At 34.7% G+C, this 15,173-nt stretch overlaps 2 protein-coding genes across 44 annotated transcripts in view; one reads left to right on the forward strand and one right to left on the reverse strand.

Moving 5' to 3' along the window:
* GPR160 (G protein-coupled receptor 160) overlaps positions 1-15,173 on the forward strand; it is an 80,867-nt gene that overhangs the window by 45,679 nt on the left and 20,015 nt on the right. The gene's annotated exons all lie outside the window — the stretch shown is intronic.
* Positions 10,676-15,173, reverse strand: part of PHC3 (polyhomeotic homolog 3) — an 84,301-nt gene continuing 79,803 nt past the window's right edge. For 39 of the 43 annotated variants that reach the window (XR_010155382.1, XR_010155381.1, XR_010155380.1 and 36 more), the window contains one exon: positions 10,676-11,169. Coding sequence is in view for 25 of the 43 variants with exons in the window: in XM_063806386.1 (XP_063662456.1) it covers positions 11,015-11,169 (155 nt within the window). In the remaining 18 variants the exon portion in view is untranslated. Of the gene's footprint in view, positions 11,170-12,675; positions 12,809-15,173 lie in introns of those variants that run through there. The other 4 variants (XR_010155369.1, XR_010155367.1, XR_001713794.4 and 1 more) reach the window with 4 other exon arrangements.

Raw genomic sequence — 15,173 nt, forward strand, 5'->3', positions numbered from 1 at the left:
ACTAAATTGAGTTGATGATCCACAAATGGATTACTTTCCATTATTTGAAAAAATGTCCTAAAACAAGCGCTATGGAACACTAATAATGGTAAAAAGATTTAAGAAATGTGTCCTGTGTGCCAGGTACCGTCTTAAGTGTTTTACATGCAGCAACTGATTTAATCCTTATAGCAACTCTGACAGGAACTATTATCCCCTTCTTACAGATGAGGAAATTTAAACATTGAAAGTAAGAAACTCACTATGCTACAACTAGACATTGGGGAAGCTGGGATGCAAACCCAGAATTCTGGTCCACAGTTCTTGCTCTTTACCACTATATTACATTGCCTTTCATTGGTGCCACTGACTGTTCTCAAAAAGAAAAGAATGGTTTCAGAGTCAAATGTGAAGAATGTTGTTTCTTAATTAATTATTTTTCACTTGAAAATGTACAACGCCCATGAACACCTTAAGGCTTTATAGTGCTATAATGAAGAAGAAGAAACCCATTTACTTGAGCACACAAGTCTCTTTAATTAGCTAATTAATTAATTAACCATCTATAAAGACAAGTTGGGAAATGCTCCTGGACAGTCAGTCAGGAATTCTTTCTTTGAGTAGCAGGTAATACAAACTCAACCTGAGCCATTCTAAGAACAAGCTGGATATTGGAAAGAACTTAGTAAACTACTAGGAGAATCTCTCTGAGTTGTCGGTTTCCATTTTGTGTCCACAAAGTGGGTGTTCTGGCTGCCAGCAGCTCAGGGCTTTCATAATTACACTTAAAGCATCCCTAACTAACTTCAAATATACAGTCCCGGGGAATACTGTTCAACCTGACTTCAATCATATGTCCACCTCTCTATGATCAGATCTGTTAACAGAAGACATGGCAGGGAAGAGAAATAACCAATATAATGGGTGGTACAATGTTAAAATATATATATACTTGAGAAAATAATAGGAATAAAAATCACATTCTATAAAAACCAAATGCATACAGACAGCCAACTATATCGAAAGTTTAGGACAAATAATCCTATGTTCAAGACAACATCAGGGTGTGTTTAAACAGTGTAGAACTCTTAAACCCGGCCCCCTCTTTCCATTACTTTTTCCTCTAAATATATTGCCTTCTAGTTGTTGGCCAAATATGGGACTGAAATATGTTTAAATATATTGAATTAATCAATCAGTAAAGACTTACTTACACTCTTTGCAGATTTTAAATCAGGAGATTTTAAAACCATTTCAAACCTCACTAAGCTTTTTGTTTTGTTTACACAGAGGATTCCCCATGTCTCATAAGCTTAAAGAAAAAAAATAATTATTCAATAGACCAGCCAAATGGAAGAGGCTTTTATTTGTAAAGAAATGAACTTCCAACTGATCTACAATATATTATTGTAATATAAACAATATAAATAAATGATCCTGTAGGCCCACTAATCTTCCATCCAGACCCACATGAAGCAATGTTACAACAATATTCTATATGAAAATGTGCAGATAACAAAGGTGCAATTACAAGCAAGTTAAGCAGCAGAGTATAAGGTGCTTTAATTTAATAGTTAATGTTGCCATCAACAAACATTTAAATGCTCAATTTACTTCACTGAATACAGACACAACAAATATGAAAATCTAAATTCATACACATGCTACTTAATATGAAAGTGCTTTCTCTTTTTTAAAAAAATACACCAAATGGACACTTTTTACATAGATCAAATGTGCTCTTACAATGCAAAATTAACCTTCATTTTCAGGTTATACATTTTAAAACTGTAGCTATCAACACCAATCTAGGAACTCTAATGCTAAGAGTGCTAAAAACTATTTCATTTCTTGTAAGGAGGACTCTAATACAATATCCAATGTAAAGAATACATCTATATATAATCTTAACATGTTTTCTGTAAAGATAAAAAAAGTTTTCTTTCCCCTTGGTGATCTTTGTTCATCCTGGTTGGATCATCTTTTGAGTCAAGTTTTAATAATATGAAAGTCCTATTTTAGAACAATGGGAGGAACCAAAAGGGGAATTTAAAAATTGATTAACGTGTGCTTGAAGCATCCAAAAAACACCAGTTTATCACAACAATTGGTCTTTGTTAAAATTAACAAAATTTTAATAAGCAAGAAGACAAAAAGTACTAATTTAAAAGGCTTGAAATGCCTGCCACCATTGTCAGTATCCATCCATCCAACCCTCATTTACTACAAGCACAATACTACTTTGAGGATAGTTTTTGGAACTTATTTTGACTTTTTTCCCTATAGGAAAAACAAAGACCAACCTTTTGAAGGAGAGGACTGGGAATCTAGTTTAAATGTCTACATCCAAAATTATATCATCTTTGCACATTCAGTTGACTTTTTAAAATTTAAGAATACATATACAAAAAGTACTTATGGAATACATATTTTAACAGCATAACATATTTGAAAAATTAGTTACACTTTAAAAATTAAAACACTTGAAAAGTATTTTTTAAACCAGTACCACGGAATAACTTTTTGAAACCCAGATTATCTGGCTACTTAGATGATAGTCTTCCTGTTTTCAATTAGTTTGAAAGATTCTAATATAGATTCTAACCCAACAGTTTATTTGGATATTTTCCTGCTTTAAAAAGCTGCAACAGGCTAGGCGCAGTGGCTCATGCCTATAATCCCGGCACTTTGGAAGGCTGAGGTGGGCGGATCACTTGAGGTCAGGAGTTCGAGTCCGGCCTGGCCAACATGGTGAAACCCCGTCTCTACTAAAAATACAAAAAACTGGCCAGGCGTAGTGGTGCATGCCATTAATCCCAGCTACTTGGGAGGCCAAGGTGGGAGAATCTCTTGAACCTGGGAGGCGGAGGTTGCATTGAGCCAAGATCACACCACTGCACTCAAGCCTGGGTGACTGAGACTCTGTCTCAAAACAAACAAAACAAAAAAGCTGAAACAATGATAAACTATTTTTAATAGATATTTTCATTCTATATCTTTATGGAGAATGTCAGTATCAACTGATGTTAACACGTAAAGCTGTGTCAACAGGAATTACAATGTGATTCACAGCATCCCAGAGTGACAAGGAAGGGACCTTAACCCAGTAAATGATTCTCCCATTCAATGTTTACCCCCTAGATACTTACCAATTCAAGCATGGAACTGTTTCATGTTTACCCGTTCTGCATTTAAAGGATGCCCTTTTACTATATATGTGCTTTCTAGAATATTACTGATTCTTACATATCTTTAAAAGGTGGGTATTTGTAATAGCTTAAAGTACAGTAACATTTATTTTGTGTAATCTTTCTTAATTTAAAAACAAAAAATAAATGAACAAGTCAGTTCCAATGATCTCCTTTGAGATTTTTTCAGTTTTAGAAAGTTGCTACACTGTCGGACGGGTGTGGTGGCTCATGCCTGTAATCCCAGCACTTAGGGAGGCCAAGGCAGGTGGATCACTTGAGGTCAAGAGTTCGAGACCAGCCTGGCCAACATGGTGAAGCCCCGTCTCTACTAAAAATACAAAAATTAGCCAGGTGTGGCGGCGGGCACCTGTAATTCCAGCTACTTGGAAGGCTGAGGCAAGACAATCGCTTGAACCCGGGAGGTGGAGGTTGCAGTGAGCTGAGATCGTACCACTGCACATCAGCCTGGGTGACAGAGCGAACCCATCTCAAAAAAAAAAAAAAAAAAAAAAAAAAAAGAAAGTTGCTCACTGTCAATACTGGGTAAAAAGCTCTTATATCAACACCAGCTTTTTTTTTTTGTTCTGCCACAATGCCTTGTATAGCAACAACTCTGGAATAGATTCAAGTGTCAAAATAATGTTGTGAAATACGGGCTGTCTCAACCTGTAAGTCCTTAATGTTAAGTCTCCTAAATTTTGTAACTTTATCAGGTATGGGGCCAACTGATGTTTACTATGTGAAATGTGTTATAAAAATTATGATATGAATCACTCAGACCCCTTAGATGTCATCTAGCCTAACCCTTTACCCAATGTATACAAATATTCCCTCCCAGTTCCAAGTTTATTAAGATTCCCTCTCAGTATATTAAGTAGTAATGATTATGTTCATATTTATTTAAGCCACAATGAATTTTGGGGGGAAGATTTTACTTACTACTAGTTCCTCATGTCATGTTCACCAAACACTGCACATATAAGTGTTCAAATAGTTTGCTAAATGAATATAAGTACATGAATGACAATATTCATATGTGTTCATATATTCAGTGGTTAACCAATAAGGAGCATTTAGGAAAATGTCATCATTTGCTTGTTATGTATGAATTTTCTATTTTAATCCTTAGGAGAACAAAGACTGTAGGTGACCCAAGAAATGGATGCTTATTAAGTATAAAATGAACCCTTAAAAAAGGAAAGAGAATAAAGTAGGAACAACCCCATTACACAGCCTAGAATCATAGTTTTAGAGCTGGGAGGTACCTTAAAGATGAATTAAACCAAAATCAACTTTTGAGTAGTACAGGCACCATACTGCATATCTGGAAGCTGTTAAAACAGCTGAGTAATTGCCCAACATGTCACACACAGCTAACCCACTGAAATAAAACCCCAGTCTCCAGACCAGTGTGTTAATCCTCACTCATCATCATCTTAATTCATCTATTATTTACTACTGAAATAGATTATTTACTGATTATTTAATACTACCCAAAACAAAAAATACTTTTAAGAGAAGCATTCTAAATAAAGATTTAAACACTAGACACTTCTGGTTTACTTGAGGCAAGACTAAAAAATTCTTTCTAAAACAGGTTGATGTTTAACTTCACTAATGACTAGACACCCCACCACTCTCTCATAAACACCAACTTTTTCACCACCGTCACTTAAAGCTCCACAAAGCTTGGATTTAACACTGATAATATTCCATGAAATATAACTTTTAGGCCAATAAATGATGGTGACTATCAATCCTTAAGATGATTACTGGAGTAAATTTAAACAGGTGCTCTAAAAGAACTTACTACCTTACTCTTATATTTAATTAACACCTTGCCATGTTAGTATAACAGTGTTTTCAAATTATATTGTTTTCAAAACTGAAATTCATTCATTACTCTGCTTTCTTTAAACAACACATTTTGTTTTCTTTCTATGGATTCATACTGAACACCACCAGTATCACTGAGAGGACTAGTACTTGTAAAAAGCAGTAGAAACAAAAATATTTTTCAAAAGTATAAAGCTAGCTAGAACCTCATTATGTTGTACCTCTTCTCTAACATTTCCGATTAAAATTGTCATCTTTAAGTAAAATTAAATGTCAACAAACTATAAAAGGGAAAAAATAAAACATCTGGAAAACACTTCCCAAATGTTCCCATAAACATGACACTTGGAAGGGGTGTGTGCATGTGTCTGAGTAGAAAAGCTGATCTTCAGAGCTGAAAAGGAGGGCAGAGATTCTCCCTTAATGTATGTTTTCTAAATTGAAAGTTTAGAAAAAGCCATATTCTCTGGAATGTGATGGTAATAATTATATTTGTATTATTTGTATTAATGCTTTACAACTTTCAAAAAAAAGCTTTCTCATAGTACAATTTTAAAACGGATTAGGTTCTAAAAACTAATATGTAAAACTTTGAAAATTCTTAAAAATTTAGGAAATTCTTTTTCCAAAGAAGGTAATCTAATTTTAAATTTATTTGAAGAAAGCTTATATAACTACTGTGAACAAAACTATATAATGATACATTTTATGAACTTCTAACAAAAGAGGACCTATCTTCCCAAATAATTTTTTGCAAAAGAGGACCTATCTTCCCAAATAATTTTTTGTTTTGTTTTTTTGAGACGGAGTCTCGCTCTGTCACCCAGGCTGGAGTGCAGGGGTGTGATCTTGGCTCACTGCAACCTCCACCACCTGGGTTCAAGCAATTTTCCTGTCTCAGCCTCCCAAGTAGCTGGGATTACAGGTGCACGCCACCACACCCAGCTAATTTTTGTGTTTTTAGTAGAGATGGGGTTTCACCATATTGGTCAGGCTGGTCTCGAACTCCTGACCTCAGGTGATCTACCCACCTCAGCCTCCCAAAGTGCTGGGATTACAGGTGTGAGCCACCATGCCCAGCCCCAAATAATTTCTTTTAAGATATACAGCTTAACAAGTTGAAATTTTAGTAAGATTGCATATTTACTTTTCCTAATACTGTATTTGTGCTTATCTAAAGTGGATCACAATCTTTGAGATGAAATTAAATGCTCCAAGCAGATTTGTAAAATACCAATATTGATGAATGTGGGTAAACAGTTCATTTCATGATCCACACTGCTGTGAACCAAAGAAGCAGAGGTAGGCTTGTGTTTACTGAAATCCAGACTAGGAAAGAGAAACCTATAGCTCTTCTTTTCCCAATTCTTAGACTGAGACACAACCTAGCAAATAAAATACTATCTTAAAATGCCTCTCTTTATAACAATCTACAGAGGTGATTCAACTGTGGTATCTGAAAATGGAAACTCTCTGTAATTCTGGCAACTCAATTACAACAACCTTTGAATTTTTGACAAATATTCTCCAACTGTAATAAAAGGTTCTCACTTTTTCAGAAATCAAAAATCACTAACTTCTATATCACTGGAACTATTAATATCCATGCTCCCAAGCATGGAGACAGTGGGTATAGAGAGTGAAAGAATGAGTCTGATTACAGGTAAATCTTGACATATAAAAACTATAACCTATTTACTGCTATAACTGGCATCTAACAAAATGTATTATTTTGAACTATGGATGAAAGCCATATCTATCCTAAATATCTTCTATCCTCTTGGGTCTAGAATGCTTTGTTCCTCCTACTTGTCTCCTCCTCTACTTCCCTATCCTTCCCCCTAGAAAACCTTCCTTAGGGCCCAGCTAGTTACATATGTAGTACACAAGATAGAGATTGAGCAATCATTTTGCATAGATGCGCCAGTTTCCACTGCCCAAAGGTTGCTCTGGAACATGACTGTCAGGTATCAGAAAGTCCTGCCCCAGCTGCCTCCCTTCCTAAAGTTAGCCCCCATATGAAATCCTCTCTAAGGATTTTGAGACAAAGATCTCTCCAAGAAAGAAGTTTTCATGCAGTTTTCTTGGAGCTAGAGGCCTTAGAGAGGTAGTGAGATGAGGCCCTTTCATGCCATTAGCTAATGCTCAATGCCAGTAGGCTGCATGTGTTCCTGCAATCCACCAAGGTGAAAACCACAAACTATAACCAGGCTGTTCTGGTTGAAAATACATCTTTAAAACATTTTAACAGTGTGTCCAGTCAGTTTCATCCACTGGATATGGCTGTCAGGTCAGCATCACTCACATACATCTATAATAGTGTATTCTTTCAAAAATTGTTTATACACACTTAATATAGGCATATAGCCTAAGACTATATTGCCTCCCTACCATACTTGTGCCATTGTGGTACCAAAAGCCGGAAGATGTACATAATGTACTTTAAGACATTTAACTGAACAAGTCAGTGGGAGACAGGGCACTATAACACATTTCAATTCAATCTAAGACTTGTATTTGTGAATAGATGTCTCATTATAATTTTATACTTGATACATGAAGATAAGCTACATCAAAAATTATTCAAAGGCATGATCACAATAATACTTGTTTCATAGTTCTAAGTATTTTGATACACCAGGAAACAAAAATCAACTGGGATCCCTAATGAAAGAAAATTATTTCTTCTAAGTAAAACATGAATTTCACTTCAAAAGTGCAGAAATGTGCTCAGTGTTGAAGTAGGCTAAGCTAACAAGGATGATGGCCTCCTCTGACTCTTCCCATGCTCAAGCTTTTGCATTACCATTTCTCTCCTCCCATTCCACCTTGTCTACTCCTGGGTGACTGCTCTTAAAACACACCTTTTAAAAAGTTCTGTTTAGAGCATTCAACAGCAAAGTAACAGGACCATCAGGGAAATAATATGCTACTTAAAAAGTGACAGGAGGATTTGGGACAACACTCTATCTCATACTATATTGACTACCCAAAGCTGCATAGCTGTGTCTTACACATGCCTACACAAGGCTTGATGAATATTAATGTCATATAAAAAATAATTTTTACAAATCAGCTCTCTTAGTTGTTTAACTTCCCTAGGAACACAAGGCTTAAAGCAAAATTTCAAACTTATGCTTTTTATCCCAATGGGACAAAGAGTGCAACACTGCAAGGAAGTCAGAAAATGCAAACTTAGGTAGCAAAAGTAGGAAGAACCTCCATGTTCCCTTTCTGTTTGTCATTATCTCTCCCCAGTCAAAATCCTAAAACTATTAGTAGTAGTATGAAAGGATATGAAAACAATGTACTCTCCCCACCTATATCATACTGAAACTCTGCTTTAAAGCTCAGGAGAGAGGTGGATGCTCAGTGTTGTCTATATATCCATTATATATAGCTGAAACTTTGAAATTAAGATGATTAACTCATCTTGGAAGAAACAGCTGCACCAATGTGATAGCAAACAAGCCATTTTTAAATAAAAACTCACTTGAAAAAAGCAAGTGCATATTTTGTGTATGTTTTGAGTGGGGACAACAGAGATCTGGACTAGATTTAAGATTATATGGTATTCTCCAATAGAAAACCCTCTTGTAAGCCCCTCCTGAATACTTAAGACAGCAGTAGGCACAGGGGCTTTCAATAAGTACAGAATGGCTGCTATTAGGAAAGAGAACGAATAAAAGGAGAGCCTACAACACAGTTCAAAATTGATACCTTAAAGGCCATAGGTAATACAGTTATAGGATGTAATCATTATTGCTGAAGCAGTCTATCCCCATATAATAAATTTTGTATTAACCGTGGATAATCTATGAAAAGTTTTAATTCCAGGCGAGATTTTCCGTTGCACCTCTCTCTCTCATACTGTGGGCCATCTCTTACTAATGCTTAGCCTGTATTTGTGTTCTGAAATTCCAAGAAGAGGGAAAAGTCAAGCATATGACAATTCTGTCATGATGATTAACTGCTAATAAATGAAAACTGATTATAGAGTACCTAGCTTTCCTTGATACTTTAATCCAATGATTAAAAATGTGATATAAAGAAATATGTAACATAGACTACAAGCTATCGTAGGTCTGGAACATGAGCCTTATATTACATATTCTAATCCTACATGTAACTATCAGTAAACATCTTTTTTTAAAACATTACTACACAAAGAATTCCACAAAGCATACATTCAAACAAGAGGCATCTAAAGATTAAAAAAATTACCCGCTGTATTTTTGTATAAAAATAATCAACATTCTCTAATGTACACAAAGCCAAAAGATAAATATAGTATCTGTGATGTCTTCAGTGACATCTTTAGTCTTCTACTAGCTCAACACAATCTTTTTGAAAAGAGCAGTGAAAATGACTGAAACTCACGGACTCTTTTTTTCCCCTCCTTACTCGACTTCTGCCAAATATCTGTGTATGTTCCTTCAATTACTAAAATATCTCAATCGTGGTAATATAAGAAAAGATGAAAACAAAACATTCATCATCTCAAATAAAATTTTTGATGTCCAGGACTATAAAGCTTTCAGGGCTTCCACAAACAATTTTGTTTTAGTGTCATAATTCTATAGAACACTGTTCAGTAAAAGGTTTTGCTTTACATTTTTTTCCTCAAACATGTACATACAAAATTATATCCGATGGTTCAAGAGAAATCATTTGGTAAGTGCTTTGCAGGAAGCATGCAAACGTTTGGTAAAGGAAGTAGGAATGTGCATTCTAGCTAGTCCCAGCATGTTCAACAATAGAAAAAAATCCAAAGAGCAACCACGTATCTGCTACAAACTATTTTCTTGCCAGAAAAGGCTTGTGCACTAGTTCATAGGTATAATCATATTATGTCTTCATCAGTGCAGAGGAGCACAGAGGTATGAAAGATAATCAGAATGAATTAGTACTTTCTGAGAGTTAAATTATTTGCATGTTTGTCCTTATTTTATAGGACAATTTGTAGATTTTTTTTCTTTCTCTAGTATGATTAAACTAGAAAAAATTATTCAGCAGAATATTAATATTATCTGAATAATACTTCCATCATATATGTTTAGTAAGCTTCATCCTTTAAAAGTATTCCTTTGGGTGAAAACAATATTTATCACTCCTTCTATATCAGAGTTTCTCAACCTTGGCAGTACCGATATTTTTGAACCAATAATTCTTTACAGTGGAGGGGTGCTGTCCTGTGCATTATAAGATATTTAGAAACATCTCTGGCTTCTACCTACTAGACACCAGTAGCAACCCTCCCCTGAACCCACCCCCAAGCTGTGACAACCAAAATGCCTCAACATTGCCAGATGTCCCCTGGTGATCAAAACTGACCTCCACTGAGAACCACTGCTCTAAATAAATGTACAAAAACTGAGAGGAAAACGTTCTCAGTCAAACCAAATTCTTGGTCAAGTTTGGAATAGAAACTAACTCTTCTCACTTCCAGATCAGTATTGTTCATACTAGAACACAATTCCTTTTTTATAGATAAAGCATATGTCTAAAAGACATGTTTTTTAAAAGGTACACTGATTTCATACGATTCTGTCACTGGACTACTAAATTATTCCATAATATACCTCTCATGACAACCTTTAGAAAACTAATAGGGTAGAAAAAATGTATAAGAAAATTGAATCAAAAGAGGAGAAATGTAAATCATTAAATTACTTTTAAAAGGATTCTTTATATTAATGATAAACATCACCTTTAAAAAAATTATCTAGTATAACACATTTCTTTGAAAAATATCATGGCCCTCTGTAACAAGTCTTTCAATGTTTCATGTAACCTGTAAAATTAATTTTACCAATGTTTATTAATTATGAAAATGCATGATGAATTATTATACCTGTAGAAGAAATGTCAGTATTTGATGCGGAGATCCCAATGTGCTTGGCTATCCACCACAATAAGTGTCATATTCTAGACCAAGTTAGGCCTTTACCTTACAAGTTTGTGTGAGAAGAGTAAAACTGCTGTTTTATCAAGGCTTCATGTTCCTGTTAAGATTCCTTCAGAGAGTTGATGCGTGCACAGATCTTCAGGGCTGGGCCTAGCTTGATATTCATTGCACTCATGAGATGGTCTTCTTTTAGCAAGAGAAGGGCCTGTCCATCAATCTCCTGTGCTCTGAATTCATCTGCGATATCCTGGCAGCCTGGAATTTGACCAGAGGACAGAAGTTAGAATTAAATATACAACAATTAGACATTACTCCTAACAGTCACAGTTATGCTCTCACTGGGTCTGAGAATCTGAAATACAGGCTGAGAAACAAATGAAATTTATTTATGGTAGTCTTGAGTTCACTCTTGAAGAATAGAGTATTTGCATTCTGAAAATAAGAATTCAAAATCCAGGTAAAGCAATTTGCTTGGAATTCTTGCTCTAAAATAATGTTATAGAAATAATTCATAAGAGGGAAGTCTAGATATAATACTTCCTTCACAAAAAGGACTATGGTGTTACCTTAAAGCATGCCACATAACAGGTTTGGGTTAACTAGTTATACCTCATGCACTTATCTCTGTATAATATATCCTTCACATATAGGTAAAGAGGAAACAAAAATATGTTTTGTCATTTAAATAACAATCTAGAAATATTTTCTCAAGTAAGTACCACTTTCATTATCATTTGTACCTTATCCTAATTTCTGACCTTCACTTGACAGGTACATTTAAAATATTTTTATTGTTCACTCGGGACATATCAAATCTCTCAAGACTGTATTACCAATCTATTGCAATGCTGCTGAAATGTATTACACTGCTTGACTTGACTATCACTGGGTTTGTCTCCACTTTTGTTAAGAAAGCAATTCTCATTGAAATTATGAGCTTGCTGGCGAATTTCCTGCCATATAACCAATATTTTAGCTCTCAGTCTAAACCAGGTGCTTTAGCAGGTAACAATGCTAGTATCTACCTGAAACTCAAATGTTTTTACTGTCTACCAAATTTTCACATCCAAATTACTCAATAAACTTACCCATTAAGGGTAAAGAAACCAATAGGAAAGGTAATCAATTAAGTAGCTGAGACGAGAGAATATAAAAATATGGAAGCTTTCTTGAGAGACAGTAAAATTTTAAGATGAATTTAAGAATACACATAAAAACTGACAGCTTAAGTTTTTCTATTTTATTCAAATCAGCATTCTAAGGGAAAACACAAAAAGATAATGAAAAATGAAAATAGTTACATTACACTTTTGGATGCCACAATTTTGCTAGTTCAATTATCCTTTCTACTTGCAAATATATCATCCTCTTGTTTATGTAAGATTATGATGTCTTACAACCCCAGCACAAAGCACAAAACATTATAGGTACTGAATACATAATATTTGTCAATAAGGTCTGAATTAGTGAATACACAATAAACAAAAATATAATCTCCTATAGAAGAGCTATCTGTAAGAGTAATACAAACATTTTTTCCTGTGTACAGTTGTGTCCATTTTTTCTCTTGCTTATTTCTTTTCTCATGTCCTCTGTTACTTGTATCTTTACTGTTTCCTATATAACAACTAGCTTTTCAATTTCTATTTTAATAATTTCTCAGACTTTGAAAAATTGACATTTCAATACCCTCTATGAAATTATTATGCTTTTGCACATTTATCTTATAAAAGAAACTATAGTTGAAATGGGATTACTCACCATAGAAAAGCCCCTTTTCTTTTCCCAGAGGTAGCTCTCAACAAAACTGGGCAGACAAAACTGACTAATCTTGCATCTAGTTGTGACTTCATCCTTCTTTTTATGAAAGAACTAATGTTCTTCTCTCTTCAGTCTTACTTACAAGAACACAGGAAAGAAAAGAAGAGAGAGAAAGATAGGGTGGGACTTACTTAGATTCAGAAAACAAGAGCAATGAGAAGTAATGAGAACTATAAGAGCTACATTTGGGAATAGAAACAAGGAGTTCTCCATGAGGAAAATATGTAGCACATTCCTGTTCCTCTGTATTGTGAGATTCCTCTTGTAGGTGAACAGTAAATGTATTAGCAAAATAATAAAGAACAAAAAGTGTTTTGGGAATTAGCATGATCAAATAGGAATGCATTTTAGATCACAACTTTCTTAAGCTAACCACAAAAAAAGTGTAGTTACATCAGTATAGAAATTTTAAAAAAAGTGACTTAGAAAAATTGGAAGCAAGTATGCTTCCAGAAACTCATTACAGAAAAATATATTTTAAAAACAATTTTAAGTGCTCAAGGTATACTGAGATAAAGTTCTGAGTTTCTGACATTAACATCTACTTTGGTAAAATGCCTGGATCCCGGGGATGTGTACAAAACATACACCAACTGACACAGCCAGTCAGCTGAGCTAGCTTCACCTCACCAGAAGCAAGTGTAGTGCAGCTCTCAGCACAGGCAAGGACCTCTGCACATGGGTCCCAACTGATCTTTCAAGTGTCTGGCATCACTTCTCCAACTAAACTCAAAATAAAACACTCTGCACAAAAATTGACCACAGTAAGGTTGGTGAAAAGGTATCACCTGCCACTCAATACTACAGAATAAACAAGTCCCAATACTGATATTACAAAAACCAGTAAATAGTCATGTTTTAAAAAATGATTCCTAGTTTATATGCCTACAGAAAAATCAAATCTACTGTGGATTCACCCTTCAATAGAGGACAAACTGATCTCTGCAAAAGGCAGTTCACCATAGCAAGGAAAGGTTAAAGAAGATAACCCGCAGTAAATTGAAAATAAGAATTATTCCTGTAGATAACTTTTTAATGCAGAGAAAATTAGAAGGCGGTAATTTTTCATTCTGTTAACAGCTCTGAGATTCTGGTCTACTGCATACAAGCTCTAACATAGTCTGAACAGGATGGTTAACAAGATGATATACAAAGAGAAGAGAAAACTGGAGGAGTAAATATAAATGCCCTGGTTAAAGAGGGAAGAAAGCCTATCTCAACTGGAAAGAAACAAAATACAAAAGAGATTACAAAATTTACAAGCTTGTTCATCCTATGAGAAAAGCTTGGGAGTAGACTACTCAGGGAAAACAAACAGCGCTTAATGAGAGCTAAAAGAAGCTCAAAACGAAATTTACAAAGTCCAGAGAAGCAGAAAGAAATGAACATTAAGGCATCTTCTGGTATGAGATTACCTTAAACTATAGGCACTATGCAGAGAAAACTGTGAGAAAGGTGATACAACTAATCACACAAATAAGCTTATTATTTGGCCTGTCAAAGCAGTTTGGAAACACTCCCATTTCATAAGTAAAGAAAAGAGTCATATTAACCAGACTCTAAAATAGTAGTAAGCAATTCTAAATTATATAATAGCTGTGTCCTTTTTATGATATATAATGTTTTCTAAATACCTGGCAACAAAATTAAGTGTCTAGATGAACTCCATAAGACAAGCATTTTAAGTTATGAGGAATATTAAGTTTTATGTTTTTTTAACTCAAATGAAGCAAGAATGAGGCAAAGGAATTTGCCTTTGTTCTGGTAAAGTAGCCACATGGCAAAGGATGCTGGGGAAAATTAGCCTAAATAAAAAAAGAAGTGAAAGAAGAATCAGCAGTATCCCTATTTGTTAATTATTTGGGCAACTACTTTCCTCAGGATATAAACCAACTCTCTTCTGCAAAGGAAAAGAAAAATTTCCCCCAGTGAAAAATCAGGCTCACAAACAGATCATGTGCCCTACCTGGAAGAGTGACACTACTTCTGAAGATGACAGAATCAAAGCCCAGCCCCAGGTATCCACACAGACTCCAAAGTTAATTCTCAAGATAGCTATACTGGTCTAAAAACTAAAATTGGTTTCATTAGATACTAAAACCACAACCAATGAAGACCCACTGTCTTCTAAATACACCCAGTTTAAAACACATTCTAAATCCACATGGTCAGCAATTAACTCACACCTAAGTTTTCGTGGGCACATGCACATGTTTAAAAATCTTCCCATGAAGTATCTCCACTTTAAACAATTCCATCTTTCTTTAAAAGTGGCCATATTTTTTTAAAACTTAGCATTTCTAAAACAAGCTATTGATAAACTAATTTAACAAAATCTCACAGAATTCTGTATATGAGGTAAAGTGGGTGACGGATTCTTTACAACTATCATTCCTAAATATATTTTCTTGTATAGCATGTTAGCTCTAAGTATGCTT

The sequence above is a fragment of the Pan troglodytes genome, chromosome 2 (genome assembly GCF_028858775.2).
Source record: "Pan troglodytes isolate AG18354 chromosome 2, NHGRI_mPanTro3-v2.0_pri, whole genome shotgun sequence".
In the NCBI taxonomy this organism is placed as follows: Eukaryota; Metazoa; Chordata; class Mammalia; order Primates; family Hominidae; genus Pan; species Pan troglodytes.